This window comes from Neltuma alba, unplaced genomic scaffold, assembly GCF_004799145.2.
Source record: "Neltuma alba isolate B1F8T4 unplaced genomic scaffold, ASM479914v2 tig00013498_pilon, whole genome shotgun sequence".
NCBI classification, from domain to species: Eukaryota; Viridiplantae; Streptophyta; class Magnoliopsida; order Fabales; family Fabaceae; genus Neltuma; species Neltuma alba.
The window spans coordinates 1-16,415 of NW_021637724.1; the positions used below are offsets into that span (position 1 = coordinate 1).

Consider the following 16,415-nt stretch of genomic DNA (forward strand, 5'->3'; position numbering starts at 1 on the left):
TTTTCACTTGGGAATTAAATTATCCATCTTAAATTATAGTGATCGGGGAAGAAAAAGAGGAAATTTGGCTCTCAAAAAATGCATACTCGTGATATCCATCTCTAGCTAAAGTTAAACATTAATAGCTGTCAAAAAAAAATTAATATATTATTTTTGGTCAGAATAAAAATTAATAATATTATAAATTTATTGTAAGTATCTTAAATCTTAAAATGCTAAAATAGTCGTGTGTCGTTGGCAAAAAAATCGTCATGGGTCGGTTCCTGAAAGCGGAAAACAGCTGGGGAACTCCTTTTTTTTTTTTAACCTCTGCGTCATTATTATTGAGTTTTCCGTACTTCCTGGGCCACCGAACCTGAAACTATATGGGCCTATGATGATGGTATGGCCCAATATTTCTCTTTTTATTTTGTTATGGAAACTTGACGTGGGCCTATTTTTGATCGAGCTCATTAATGAGGCTTCAGTGGGACCTAGTTTCCGCAATCTTGAAAATTAGAAATCAAACATGAATGCCGGAACATAAATCGTCTTGACGGTGTTCCATCATGTCTGGGAACTTAAAACTTTCTATATAGGTAGCTCTGTATTAATTTTTGGATAATCTTTAATTTGATGGACTGAATTTGTATTTTGTAGAAATTACTCTGTCTTGCTTTCTACAGATTAAGGTCAGAATGAACTCATTCACATGCTACTCCTCAATTTCTGTAATAAAATCTATTTTGTATTGTAATTTACACTATAAAATAAATTTTAAAAGTACTCCATACTTATAAGAAATAAAATATAAATATGTATTTAAATACATTATTGAACGCTGCAACCACGTCGTGTTGTACTTGAGTACTGCCATCATAGTCGTTGAGTCTGCTTCCTGGCAGAATAATAAATGATCGATCGTTGATCTGTTAGGCCGGAGTACATAAAAGAAGATGGAGGAACTTAGCACATGGCCAGCTCTAAAGTCATTTGTTTCCTGTTGGGCCAAGTACCGATCGGTTCAGGGCTCGACCCGTAAAGCCTCCCGCATTGCGAGCTTATTAACGCATGCCAATATTAATTCTGATAGAAGGAGCTCTCATTAATTAAGGACTCAGTTTGGACAGATTTGTAAATGACTTTTGAATTGTAATTTATAAAGTACAAGATAAATATATAAATAATTTTTATTTTGATTTACGTAAAACATGTTTATAAAACATAATGGGCTTGTTTAGGATAGCAGTGAAAATCCCTTATAAACACTTTCACGTAAATCAGATAAAAATCCCCTCACATGTTTATCTTATATTCTATATATTACGATTGAAAAGCTATTTATAAATTGTTCTAAACAAAACTCAATGTCAAAAGGCTCTAAGAAGACTCAACCTTTACCCCCAAAAAGCCCCAAAAAAAAAAAAAGCTACTCTGATTGAGCTAAGTGATAGTTGAATTTGGTGCCACGCAATTTTCTCTCGATTCCCCGTCAACTAATACGGACAACTCATTTATCAATTTTTGATTCATAAATTGAAACTATGTTTAACCTTGTAATTAACTGCTGCTTAATATTTTGGAGACTCGTAATATATACCCCCTTTGGTACAAAATATATGGTTCATCTAAAAGTTTTCATTCGGTCTTAAATATGAAGTTCAATTTTTTGTTATTTTTCATATCAACCATTTTTCCTTAAAATATTCCTATTTATTGAGGTATTTTTATCCTTGCAAATTAAGTTCTAAATATGAAATGGTAAGAATATTTTTGGGAAAAAAAAATCATAAATTCCCTATATTATTTTTTAAAATTAACTAAAAATGAATCCATATAAAGGATTGAATTAGGAGGAGTATCCAGTGAGTAACTGCCACTACCTCGACTTCCTAGAGGGAGATTTTGAGAGAGAGTAATATAAATGAGACCCACGTGTGCGGCAGGTTTCATTATTCTCTCCGTCCCGCCAGAATCTAGAAAGACTTCAGTTCAGTGCCCTCTAATTAGGCCACGTCCTGCAACCTTGTCTCCCAGCCCCTCCCATTACGAACTACCTAATCTAACTAACATGCACATGCTGGATTAGCTCTCTAAAGGGTGCGCCACTGTCAAAATGCCCCTTACTTTGCACCTTAATTAAATGGCCAAAATCCATGAGATCACACCTTCGCCAATCAGCTCTCGAAATTTGGGTTATTTTCAATCCTTTAACTAGTCCAAAGCCAAGAATTAATTATACATCACTGACCGTATGGAAGAAAACGTCAAATTTGCTAAAGGCATTTCGCTTTCATTTGCTGGCCAGTATAATCGCCATTAATTTTGACGGATCCCAGAGAACCACCAGAAAAGCAAAAAGATAAAGAGAGAAGAGGATTTTTCAGTGACAATCCAGCCCTGGGGCGGTGCGAATCTGACGCCCCTGACGTTGATCTGCTTAAATTATGCATCTTCTTGTATAAGCTCCCGCCCCCATGAAAACATAAAGGTAATTGCTTTTACTACTTACAAGAAAATATTTGACGTTCCTGCTGATTGAAAAGTTGTGTACAGAATTGTTGATAAGTCCAAGTTGTCGGTTTCTTCAGGCTAGTCATGGTACAATCGAAGTTGTTACTTCTTACTTCTTACTTACTTACCGACCTCCTCGCTTTTAATCCCCGAGTTCAAATATGGTGGCTACCCACAGCAGCTAAAAGCCATCATTCAATGGATGCTGCATGTTAAAACAAAGAATTATATATGCATCAGTACATGTAAAACCGAGATGGAGTTGATTTTGAAAGTAAATTCTGTTGTTTTAGTCAAACTTTCAATAATGAATGCTAAACTGTGTCTATGTTAGTTTGGCTTAAGGGAAGTAGGGGCCATATTTTCACTTACAAGGACGCCAGCTCTCCGATTAGTCTCATTCTTTTCTTCCAGATCTTGCGAATCGATAGGAGCGCGTCAAAGGGTGTTGACATTTTGTTAGATGATCGCATCACAAATATCTCATTCTTTTTTTCAAAGAAATATTAATCAGCAGATTCCTACTTCTTATTTGTTTCGCATGATTTTTAATTAAATTCTTGTTTTTGTTTTTGTAATTTTTTGTTAGGTTTTTGTGATTTACTCGATCAAAGGCATTACTCTTCATTATTCTGTTGATTATGACTGATACGAATGTTGATTGAGCAAAGCGTAAATTGATTTGGGGGTGTTGTATTTTGGATCGTCTAAAATATAATTTATAAATACTTCAAAAAGTTTATCCGTAAGGTCTCCTCATATAATATTTCAGATTCAGTTATACTCCTCTGATCTTTAATATAAAAGTTTGTTTGACTTTTATTTTAGTAATAAATTTAATACCTCAATCTACTTTGTCTGTCATATTTATTAATTTTTTTTCAAAGTAGTTATTATAATAATGTTAGTTCTAATCAATATATTTTATTAATAAAAATATTTTAGGAAAGACAACATCTATTTATTACTAATAACTAATGTCAACTAGCTTTATACTAAGCACTAGATGTAACATAGGGAAGTGCTTGCTCACCACATACAGTTTTTTTTTTTGGGGGGGGGGGTGTTTCAGGCTCACCAAATACAGTTTAAATGTGTATATTTTATGAATGCGTACGCATGTGTCCAAATTGACAGTTATGACGTCAAAGTTTGATTCCAGTGGCCGTTTTGCATCACAATATCTTCAGTTCAATTATATCACATTGGAAATTAAAGGGGAGTACGTATAGCTGCCCCGTATCCACGCCATCCATTGCCCAAGCTAAGTAACACCTCACCCGTCCAATACGCTTAATAATGCTTCTTCAAGCTCTGCCCAACAACAACGCGTTTTGTCATACTATTTCTTTTTTTTCTTTCCCATCTGTTATATCATTTTAATTGAATTTATACACATGGCAGCGATCGATTCCCAGTTTCTTCCGTTGCTTCGTGTATATATTTTTTTAGGAAAATGGTGGAAATGAAGCTGAATTTGATACATTTAAATCAACTTATGAGTTTGAGTGCTTAGCATAAAATTTTAATTATTCTACTATTTATAACATGAATAATGTAACTTTTCGTATATTTAATAAGAGATATAATATTGATTTAAACAATCAGTTTAGGATTCGAATTAACATTGCAAATAAAAGAATCATGTTAAAAAAGATAAGTCCCATCTGACACAGCAAACAATGTTAGAGCATGATTTAATAGTTTTTTTTTTTGACAACAGTATAATAGTATTAAATACAAGATAATTTACCTGTGTACTAAAAAAACAGTACTTCTATATATTCTTTTTTTTTTGGTGGAGTTCTATATATATTCATCTTAATTTGAATAAGTGAATTTAGTGGAAAATTAAAATAGAAATGATCGTCATGGATAATTAATAAAATTTAACCCCTTTCAGGAAGTTAGCATTCATTTCGGTTATTAAAATTATAATTTTAAAAATATTTTGACAGTATACAAAGTAAATATATAAAAAAATTTGTCTTAATTTATAAAAAAAAATTTTAAAAAATATTTTCACGGTTACCCAAGCACTCTTTTAAATGTTCTTCCATTCCGTAGAGAGGGAAAGGCGGGGCATGGTTTGAGGAGGTTTGACGGACTGCCTAAAGCCTACCATAACAGGTCGGGTCAGATCGAATCGGATAGCACGAGGAAAAAGACAAAAACAGGATTACAACCGGAATGAAAAAACTGAAACAAGCTGATTAATCACACGCTAAAGAAAAATAACTTGAGATCAAAACAAAATCTCTTGCCTGATGTTCATCCTATGCTCATTTATTTTCACTCACTTTCCCCGCTTTTTTATCTATATCTTATCTATCCTCTCACGCTTCCCACAGCACAGACGCCAAACCCCAGAGAAACACCAGTTTCCATAATAGCATTTCGTTGCGCCCACGTGTGAGCCTTCTCTGGTCCTCGCATGAAGGCTAAAGGTCCATGGGAACGGTCCTCCCAAATGACCCTTCTCTTTTGTGAAAACAACTCAAGTCGATGTCCTATGTTAGCTTTGCCTCTTCATGACCAAGCAAGTTCCAAACATATATCCGGCTTCTAGTACTTGTTGAGTCTCCCCGTGTTATTCCTTTGCCTGAGTTTTTTATTAGGTCCGACCTAATCCATCCTAAATTTGATTTCACTAGCTAGGATTGTCAGAATGAGCCGGGTTTCGGGTTTGACTAGGTAGCTTGTCAAAAGAACTGGGAGGTCAACTCGCGCAGATTTCTAATATATAGATAAATTCTTCGATAAAAGCCATGGGGTTTATTAGCATTAAACCTCATGCTCTTCACAAGTAAAAAGTGGGCATTTGTTTTTGAAACTCCCAAATCTCGCAACAAATGTGAAACATGATCATAGTAGATTTATCAGGAGTAATCGTGCGCATAAGTAGTAGTAATTTGACACGCATCAAAGACAACAGCGACCAAGTGACAATTATCCATTGAATTCAGCAATGTACTGCGTACGCTGTTGTATGGCAATAAGATCTTTCATCACCTTTTTCTTCTTAGTCCCAAGCCAGCACGCGCATGCAGTAAAAGCATTAATTTCTCATCGAACTAGTGCTTGCCGTTGATTTATACACGCAGTGCAATATTCTATCACGACGACGGAACAAGAAGAGACCTGCTTATAATATTTCATGCAAACGAAAAGTTTGGGTTCCTGACTACGCCCTGCACGCAGGATCTAGAAAACGAGAACCCTTACATCCTACATGGCTTACAATTAAATTAATAAGTCCACATGCATATTATAAAAAAGAGAGAATGAAATGCTCAAGTTACGTAATCAAAACTACGAAGCTGGTCTCATGTTTCCTCATGAACTTAACATATACTGTACTATACTGCTTTGTTATGACGAAGAGACACCCACGCCAAGAAAATCAATAAAAGGAACTTCTTTGTGTTCAATTGGTTCGTGATCTTCTTGCGCTCGCTGATCCGTAGAAGCACGTAACTTGGTGAATGCTGTGCTATCACAGAAATTGGTAAGGTCCCTCTTTGTCTTTCCATCATCATTGGAACCAAAAAGACCAAAAGCACTTGATGGAACGACTCTCCTGTAATTTGCTGAAGAACTCGGATAAATTCTGCAATGAAACCTATCGGAACCTTTGGGTATTTCTGATATGTAGTGATTGGAGTGAGAATTGAAGAAATCTCTGCCTTCTCTTCTAAATGAATCCACAACAGGAGAACCGTTTGATGAGGAGGTTGCAAAACTCCAGGAAGCCAAAGAAGTGGAGGGAGAATCCGCAAATATTCTATCTTTATGATCAAGGTTACGAAAATCAAAGAATCTGGCATTCTCTAACCCATTCATTCTGGAGCTAATTAACACGCCTTGATAAGAATTTGATGCAATTTTCTTGGAGGAACTACTGTAATTAGAATCATTGTAGTTATAAACTTCTTGGAAGCTTCTCTTCCCGCATAACTTAGATTGTTCTCTTTGCTTGCGCGCCATTATAACATGCCAGTGATTCTTCACAGCGTTATCAGTACGACCTGGGAAAAGCCTTGCTATGAGTGCCCACTTATTCCCATGGATGCGATGAGCTGCCAGTAGCCTCTCTTCTTCCTCTTCTGTAAATGGCCTTCTGTTAATCCTAGGATCAAGCTGATTAAACCACCTTAATCTGCAACTTTTCCCTGGAAAAAACAAAATTACTTGGAATTTCAACACATGATTGATGATATACCACCTGATATTTGAGCGATTAAAGAAATACATGTCATATGGCTATGTGAATAACATGCTCTCGTTAATTAATTAGAGTCAAATTAATAGATATATGCCAAGTTCTGAGCTCTTGAAACTCAGCAAGAGTTCTACCGTATGAATGAAACCAGCAAAACGAAGGAGAACAAGATGAAAGGAATTAAATTATGCTTCGATTCGTTAGTTTTAAATTGAGGAAAATGTCCAAACTAAAATTTTCTTTATTTTGTCTTCCATTTTCTTAAACTCTCTGGCATATATGCATATAGAGATAAGTATTAAGCAGAAGGCAAGATGTACATGAGATGGTGGTACCTGATCTTCCTTGGAGCTTCTCGGCGATTGAATTCCAGTTCTGGGCACCGTATTGTTGAACGAGTTGCCGGAGTCTCTCATCCTCGGAGGGTCTCCAGTGACCGCGAGGGCAAGTCTTGGTGTCCTCGACTGCAGATGAAGAAGAATCCTCCATGGAAAGGGGAAGCTATTAGCTAATTGGTGTAAGAATTAAACTTGAAGATGAAGCACTGGAGAGAGAGAAGTCCAAAAGAAGATATATAAGAAAGTGGAGGGGGGCAGGGGGTTGGTTTAGGGTTGTGGATGGCAAGTCACTTTTGTTGTCTTCACACGATTAATAACCTAGCTATGCCCTTATGTACATATATACGTGTATATAATAAGTAGTCCATTTAGCAACAAAAGACCCTTCCTCTTATGTCATTGCTGGTCCTCTATTTCCACATCAAATTCCTTTCATTTTTGTTTCTTTGTATTCGTTTTCAAATTTCTAACTAAATATATATTCTATCGAAAACCATGGTACCACGTTATATCAAACCCTCTTGCTTGGTTACCGTATAGTTTTTACTAAAGGGACGTCTCTCCTTTTTCTGAGACTGCGTTAATTAATATTCCACATCCCTCAAGCACACCAAATTCCTTAACAAGCAACTGTAATATTGTGACATTTATGCAAGTCGCTCGGATGATAATTCGGTAAATAAGTATCTTAACTTGCGCGGTCAATTGAGCACTTAATTAACCAGTTTAAATAGTGATAGGAAAATTTCCATACGAGGTTTTGACTTGCTATAAAATAGAACAGCATAAGATTTTCTAATTTATCATATATATACTCCTCTGGTCCGATTTATGGGCAAAGAGATAAGATATTTTTGATTCTATTTATAAGGTATTCAGAGAGAAAAAATTTGTATGAATATAAAATTTTACCCTTCATTTATTATTGTGTTGACATTGTTTACATGAGATATAATGTATATTAAATAAGAATAAAGTTGGAAAGTTGTTGAATTTTAAATAAGAGTTAAGGAAGTTTAAGTTTTTTTTAGTTTGTGTGAAACATATTAAAAGTAATTATAAATAAGACTAAAGAAGTATATAATTATATTGAGATATACATATCGTAGGTTTTGAATACTCTAATTTAAAAATTAAAACGTACACATACCGAAAGCCACCGTATAGAGACTTTCAAATCATACTCTAGTTGATTATTAGTATTGATTATGATATGATTTCAGTCGCGAGGGTAGTAGAAGAAAGTGATACACAATTTTGGCTTTATTCTGGGAAATGCAGAAGAACCATAAATCAAGGGCTGAAATTCGCCAATAATTTGTAAAACAACAACTGAGAGATTTAAAGTCTGTATCAAGGTCAAGGCAATCAATTCGCCTAGAACTGAACTGTTGTCTTTCTGGCTCATCCGTCGTAGAAGCTTTTGCAGCAAATGAAAAGGCAAATGTAAATTAATGCATTAGAAAGCTGGTAAACTCAACGTCGTCATGCCCTAATTTGGAAACATGGCAATGTTAAATTTGGTGAGCTTTAAAAGCGTCCACATGCTTCCCAATATAATATCGCTGGGCTGGTACTTAGTGGTCAGATCAATGTTTGCTCTTGAATGTAATGAGTAATAATAGGCACCATGTGGGATATCAACTCCTATAGTATATTCTATACATCGATCGAGCATTAATAGATAGAGAAATTAATGAATCTCGATCGCTCTTTCGACTCCACATAATTAAATAGAAATAATTTCGTATATGCACACTTAATTACTCACATTTCAATTTTCCCTTTTTCGAAGATCAGCAACTTACATAATCAATCAAATGCCAATTCTAAATAAACTTGTAAATCAAAGGTATTTGATGTGCATGGCCTAATTAAATAATAGTAAAAATGCATAAAAAGAGATAAGGTTACAGCTATATGGAATATGGAATATTATTGCGTATACTTTTTCCGTAGAGAGTAACAACCTTTACTCAGATCAACACCCATTTCAATGCGTGTATCGTTCTCTTTTCTGATCTATGGTTAAGCATAACCAAAAACAGAAAGGGTTAATTAATGAGCAGCGATGATATATGACAACTAATTAATAAGTTGCTCAGTTTCAAATTGCGCTGTCCTGTGAAGAATTAATGCTTTTGTGAACAAAAAAAAAAATTGACCAGAAAGTTTTCTCATCCTGATGGTGAAAATGCGGACGCAACGAACGGGTGAACAAGCTGAGAGGGTCAAGACAGCCAAATCTGAAGAAACGTAACATGCATTGGATTTGGGGGGTTATTGTGATAGAGATGAAAGAACTGTCACGATCAATTTAATCTTAAGGATTAATTCAAATGCCGTGTAATTGTAGCAATTAGAAAAGTACTTCTAAACCGTCTACCTTTGTTTTCCATACTTCAATTCCATGCAGATGGCAAGTCAAGTAAAACATTGAAGCGCTTTGTGAAGTAACTATTATTCAAATATTTGTTCATTTCTTAACGGATTGAGATTTCATACCCCACGAAATCGAACAGTCTTCTTTCCCGTCTAAATAAATATACGAATTATATTACACATTGATCATTTGAAAACACTAAAAACTTGGCTTCTAGTAGTTCGTTGGTATTAAAATTATATATTAGCGATTGGTGGATCTTGCCTATACCCTACAGCATGCCGATCATATCAAACCCAAATTGGGTCTCATTTTTATTATAAATATTTCATAAGCTCGTGTGTGTGTGTGTGTGGATCCTGGGCTATGTGGACGAGGTAATTGAATTGGTAAAACATTCCATGCCTTCTGATTCCACGGAGAAATATGCTTATAGGTTTGATCATTTGTTTAATTATGGGTGCCTATATTGACTATTTGTTCCATGCCTTCGTGGTTTGTTTAATTTGTTTCATTCACGTTTCAAGCTCCCCAATCACATGCAATCATAAATTATATTTGTAATGATTTTATTTGACAAATATCTCCATATATAGGTATATGTAATTATCACATTGAATTATTTAAACAAAAAAACTACGCACAATTAATTCTAATGATGATTATTACCTATTTTTATCCATCAATGATTATTACCTAATTAATAATCCAATTTACACAAGGCTTTATATACAGCATTTTTCTAATTAAATAAGTTATTATTGTTTAATTAATACCTTAAAAAAGAAAGAGCTCGGTGAAAACAGATCTCAATACTATGCTAGCGATGACTGGCCAATTTCTTAGAACTGACTTTATTTGGTCTTATCTTGTTAACAAGACTAAATCCAGCAGTTGCGATACGTTTTGGAAAAACACTAATTCTATCAGTAAATTTATGCTTTATCATCATAAATTAACCAACCTGCAGTGTTTTGGAAGTCTAGCGATTGAAAGATCGTCCAAATTCATTTTGACGACCTATATTAACCCAGCAGAATTGTTCCTTTGGACAGATATAATGAAACTGTAAAGCCTCAAACATTGCATTCAATCTCAAATCGGTTTTCCACATCGTGTTTTTTTTTTTCTCCCCTGAAAAACCCTAATTTCTTGAAGGTGCCGAGAGTTCTCTAGGATGTCCACCCGAAATAGCAGATGAAAAAAAATATGATGACCCGTCTAAATTAACGGTGCAAGGACTTGACTAAATTTCAATTAAGATCAAAGAAAGTGATCACGTTGAGGTGATCTCTCAAATTCGAAAGTGACTGCAGGTCTACAACAGAAACTTGAAGTTCAACTCTGACGGATGAGAAATGCGATCGACTTCAAAGTTAAATAATAATTAAAAACGACACAACTTCCATTGCCTAAAATATACAAGGTTAATTACTACTGCTGTCTGATACTTGTGAATTAATTCCACCATGCAGTAATTTTCTGTCACTATATTATACGAGAACTGAAACTAATAAGGGCCCTCTAGCCTGAGAGATTGAATTGAATTAGCCTGTTCATTTGGTCCATCAAGACAGCATTTAAAGCTCTTGGCAGGTGTGCTCCCTGCGCAACAACACCATAATTAGAAACTCGGTTACATAATAAGAGCTAATTATTAACGGTCCTAATTATAAGATCTCTAATTCACTTTGTTTTCTAAATTTATAATACGTTCTCAAAAGTATCTCTATTATTAATTGTAAAGTCCATCTAATTGTAATTTCAATGTACATGATTGAATAAAAGTAATTTTGAAAAGTCAACACACATTTGTTACAAATAACCAACTTTACTAATTTTTTTAATCTCCTCAATTTAATTATCTAGCTCTTATATTAAGAACCAGAGATATATATTAAGTTTGTCTTTGACTCAAAGTGGCAGCTGAAGCCATTTGATATATATAAGACTTATAAAGTTATCTTCTTTAAATCAATCTTCAATTAGTTAGCATGGGACTTTATTAGGATATTCTGATACTCATGCCATCCAACTGTATAAGCTTGAGTTTTTTCTCGGCCACGAGATACGATTGCCTTTGCCTATTTTCTTCTTATTCATTAATATTTCCCTACTGCATCACAAATAATTCAAAGCAAGTTGAAACTCCACCTTCCCTTTATAATTTGAGCTTGGAATGGAAACTTTCCACAGTGAGCGATCATATGAACAATAATAGACCATTCGCCATAGTATGAATCTTTACATATCATCACAACACAAATACAGGAGTGATTAATCAAGCAGAAGATGGGTTCAGCTGACAATTTATTACACCAAGTGCAAAATTTGTTTTTATATGTTGTGTGTGGATGCAAGACATGAATATTAGGCCGTAAAATGATGAGCGTGGATGGATCTCCATGGGCTTGTCTGTATATGTGTATGAGGGAAGCCGAAGAAGAAGGGTTTGAGACAGCTTTCGAACAGTGAATGCAAACGTTTCGGTTACTTGCACAGGCAAACATCAATTTCTTCCTTCAAACTGTCTTTATATGAAAACCATAATACACCTTTTCTCTCACTTTCCCACGTAACATAAGCAACCCGCCACTCTCATCACCATCATAACCCCCCACACCCTAATTTGACATCAACAAGACCTCAATTTCCACAACCAACTACTTTGACTATATTTACTTATCCAGCTATGTATCTTGTACGTACTCTTACAATTCTCTCTCTCTCTCTCTCTGTATCACTCATGTACTGTGTGCACACACGCACATCTTTTTTTGACCAGCTTGCAAACCCTAATTTTCCCTCCGCGGCCGCTTGCCGTTTGTGTCTCTCAATAAATGAATTCTGGTACAACTGATGCTGGCTTCCTTTAATTCTTGCAAAAATGGTATTCCAAAATTCAGCAGCCTTCTCTTCGGACTTTTCACCAACACAGACAAGGAGGGAGGAGTGAAGAAACGGGCTTTTCTTATGTTACAGGAAAAAGTCTCTGACAATTTCACTTTCACCAGCCCCACTTTTCTCTTATACAAACAAGCTGATCGAGTCACATGCATGTATGTGGATGGAAATTAAGACTTGACTCTTCAACAGTTATCCCTTCATTTGAAATTAAACTCTTAAATTATTTTTGTTTCACATGCTTATCTGAATTCGCGAGATTGTTTCGAGAAATTAATTTGCATGTGCCTATCTCGTTTTAGAGCAGCCTTAGCCGAAACTTGAAGAGGATGTTATCCGACAAGGTTGAAGTAACCCGTAAGAATATACTACCTCCGTGCCTTAATAAAAGACATCATTTGATTTTTATTTTAGTCTTAAATATAAAACCTTAATCCATTTTATCTTTTATATTTATACATTTTTATCCAAAGTAGTCATTTTAATAATGATAGTTCTAACCAATATATTTGATTAACAAAGATATTTTAGAAAAAATAATACATATTTGTTACAAATGACTGACTTAATTTATTTTTTTAACCTACTCAAATTAGTCAAATAACTCTTATATTTAAGATTAGAGATAGTATTTGTATTTTTATGTAATTGGGTTCAATTTCTTGCGCGCGTAGACATACAAAACCAAATTCAAATGAACCTGTCAAAGATAAATTTGTTTTTTTTAAACAGGCGCAGCGCAAGTTCGTTGGTGATAATTAATTAGTTGGCTTTCTTTCTTGTCTCACAGTTTCAACCAAACTAAAGCGACATTCCCATATTCTGCGCTTTGATATACCTCTAGTGCCATTCGAAAACGACACTTCACCTAATGAAAAACAGCTCCCCTCTTTAATTAATGAAACTTTACAATATCAGCGATCAAATTCTCCGATCTAATTATAAACCAGATGTTTGCTCTAATATTTATATACTCATAGTCAATCACTCATGCATATGAACCAATTAAGATATGTAGCTTAATGATTATGGACCTTGATAATTGCCAATGGCAGTCCCAGGGAGAGCAATATAGCATACAACCAAATCCTAACCAACTACAATTAGACACGAAGAACTTTTATTGCCTGGAAAACGACACAGACAACACAAGTTCTTTAACTGTTGTTGGATATATATACATATATATATATATATATCAAGTTCTGCGCAACATTATTATTGAAATTTCGAACTAATTAAGAGTTAGAATACTGTAAAATGGGAACTCTCTCTCTCTCTCTCTATATATATATATATAACAGAGCCTTTATTAAGTATATTATAACACAAAAACCAGGGAAATTAAAACAGCAGATCAGTACTTATGTGAAGGAAGCTAGCATCACTCAATGTTTATCATGTTTCCAACTATATAGGCCCTGTTTTACTCAAGCCTGGCCAAATCTTGCGCCCCTGCAACTTTCAGAGGATGATGGGATGTTCAAATCAAAGTCAGTAAACATTTGTAATATTCTAAAACATGCCGCCATATTCTGTTGTGGCTGGGGATGTTACTCTCTCTGATTATAAAATTATTTCGATCGGCCTTGGTTGCTTGCCAGAACTGGCTACACACGGGCCTATATACACATATGTGTGGAATGCCTGGTCCAATTTCTTCGTGTCACTTTTGCGCAAAGCATGAATTGATTAATGAGGGGACAGTTACTATATCGCACTAGAACGACGTCCTACCTAACGCTTCTTATTAATCAAATTTAAAACACGCTTGCGTTGGACACATCATTATTTAATTAGACTCCGCTCAGTGGATGACGCTGAAGATGATGAATTCATAATCATGCCTGCGTCTCTTAATTTTGTTTTATCCCACAAATATTACTGGCCGCTCATTCTGCATATCCACTGCTTCTTCTTAGTTATTCCACTATCTTTCTATTCCTTCTCAGGAAACAGCTGCTGTTTTAGAGCTACAGGCTGTTACCAGAGAGCTAACCAGAAAGAGCCGAAAAAAAGAAGAAGAAGGAATGATGGTCCTTTCGAATCGCATGCAAAAGCAACAAATATGTGTGTGTTGTGTGATATGAATTACAGAACGACAAATATTATTGTCTTATTTTGTCCTGCAGACAAGAACTTCGGGATAGTCTGTTTACCCTGGTTGGTAGGGCCCATAATTAAATGGGCCTGATCAAGCCCACAATTTTGGTCTTTGACTCGTTCAACCCGTTGCCTCCCACATTGTTGCAGAAATCTAGGACTGCAGGGGTAAGGTATCTTATGCTTAATGTATGTCCTAATTTGAAAGTTAATATAAATATGATATATAAGATTTATTTTATGTGTTTATCATTTTTTTCCAAACTAACCTTATTGATGGTCCCTCAACAATCATGCAAGTAGGATAAGGAATGAGAAAATTAGAGAAGATGATTAGGGTATTTTAGGAAAAAAATCATATTAACCAATTTAATTAACATTTTAATATATTTAAATTAGTTAATTAGCTCTTAGATTAAGTACAGGAGTAATATTTTAAGATTTACAAATAACGTGATTTCTTATAAATAATGATAGGATTATCATTATTCCTCACACAGCATGTATTTGACTATTTTCCTCTAAGCTGAGTCGGGCTACTATACTTATAACATAAATCTCATTTGACTATCAGTATTTTCTGTGAACATTATTTTAACGCGATAAAAATTGCCGGTGAGCCCTCGTGACCTCATTAACTGAAGCTTTTCATCGGGAGCTCAAGGAAGGGAGACAGAGAAGAAAGAAAGGGGGAAAAAAAATAAAACATTTACGGAGGTGTTATATAAAACTGATAATATGAGTTGAATCCGTAGGTCTAATCCATTAACCCATCAAAAGTTACGGGTTTTTATCCAACCCCCAATAAACAAACATTTTTAACCCTCATTTATTTTTTTATTTGTTCATAAAATTTTTAATTATTATATATTATATTCTATCTAAAAAATTAAAAAATACCTATATAATTTATTTGATACTTTTAATCAAATATTTCAAGAAAAATAAAAATCTTATTATATTTTTTTTTGGATATTGCATAAGAAAAATAATTAAAAATTAAAAATTAAAAAAATAAATAATTGTTGGCGGTTGTGGGTTGGCCGCTCCTGTTACTATATTATAAAGCTACAGGTAGTGGGGATCACCTTTTTATTTATTAATCTAAACCATGTTAAAATTTGAAGTTTTAAAGAAGTAGTTAACAAACATTGCCGTGCACCCCATCACATCAAACTCAACACCTAATTTCCTGTTGCTTTCTTTATGGCAGCGACCGTAAATTACAGGAAAACTGACTAGAATTATAGTTGGTTAGGTATAAAACCCAAATCTCGACCACTAAACGGTTTTGACGAGGGTAGGGTCTGATTTCAGAGGCTCAAGATTTGAGTGGTCAAATCAAATACATAACACTGGGACTGGAACCAGAATTCACCCAATACTAATTTCTTAGGGGTGTTTAGATATCCTGAAAAATACTTATCAGGAGTACTTTTTCACAAATCAAGATAAACTCCTCCACATATTTATCTCGTAGATCATAAAATCACTTTTGAAACTATAGTTTGGTTTCCATCCAAACACCCCATCAATATTATATTTGTTTGTGTGAGTCCTGCTGTCATACCCATTAAAAAAAAATTGCAGAGAAAATTGGAGTGCAAGGTGATCTCAAGTTCTGAACGACATCAGGTGGCCAATATTTTAGTAGTTAAAGTCAAGCGTTGAATTTATCAACCAGGAAAAAGAGATCATCGGATGATAAGAAATTACCACTCCAGGCCAACTCCAACATCAGACGTTCCGGAAAGAAAATAGAGAGGCAAAACGGAAATATCACATTCCAACTCATAATTTGGCGTATTTGGACAAGATAAAGGAGAGATGATTAGGACATAAATATTTGGAAATACAAGTTGTGCACATTTTACTCTCTTGGTTCCATCATCACAAATTGCCCCACACAAATGATTTCCCTTGTTTCTAACTCGTCATCCATGACATATTGATTCATTTCGCACGTCCATTG

The 16,415-nt window shown here is 34.7% G+C and overlaps 1 protein-coding gene across 1 annotated transcript; it reads right to left on the reverse strand.

Annotated features, from left to right (window-relative positions):
* Positions 1–5,620: 5,620 nt before the first annotated feature.
* LOC114737815 (transcription factor MYB52-like) lies at positions 5,621–7,313 on the reverse strand. Its single transcript, XM_028925796.1, has 2 exons — positions 7,051–7,313; positions 5,621–6,665 (listed from the first exon to the last, which is right to left on the reverse strand). Exons 1-2 carry the CDS (start codon positions 7,202–7,204, stop codon positions 5,866–5,868), a joined length of 954 nt encoding a protein of 317 aa, XP_028781629.1. The 5' UTR covers positions 7,205–7,313; the 3' UTR covers positions 5,621–5,865.
* Between the last annotated feature and the right edge of the window lie 9,102 nt (positions 7,314–16,415).

What these genes read in the sequence shown, in the direction of transcription:
- LOC114737815 (XM_028925796.1), bottom strand. Translation starts at nt 7,204, where the DNA reads ATGGAGGATTCTTCTTCATCTGCAGTCGAGGACACCAAGACTTGCCCT. An exon ending in GAAGCTCCAAGGAAGATCAG is followed by an intron (nt 6,666 to 7,050) that starts GTACCACCATCT and finishes TGTTTTTTCCAG; the next exon opens with GGAAAAGTTGCAGATTAAGG.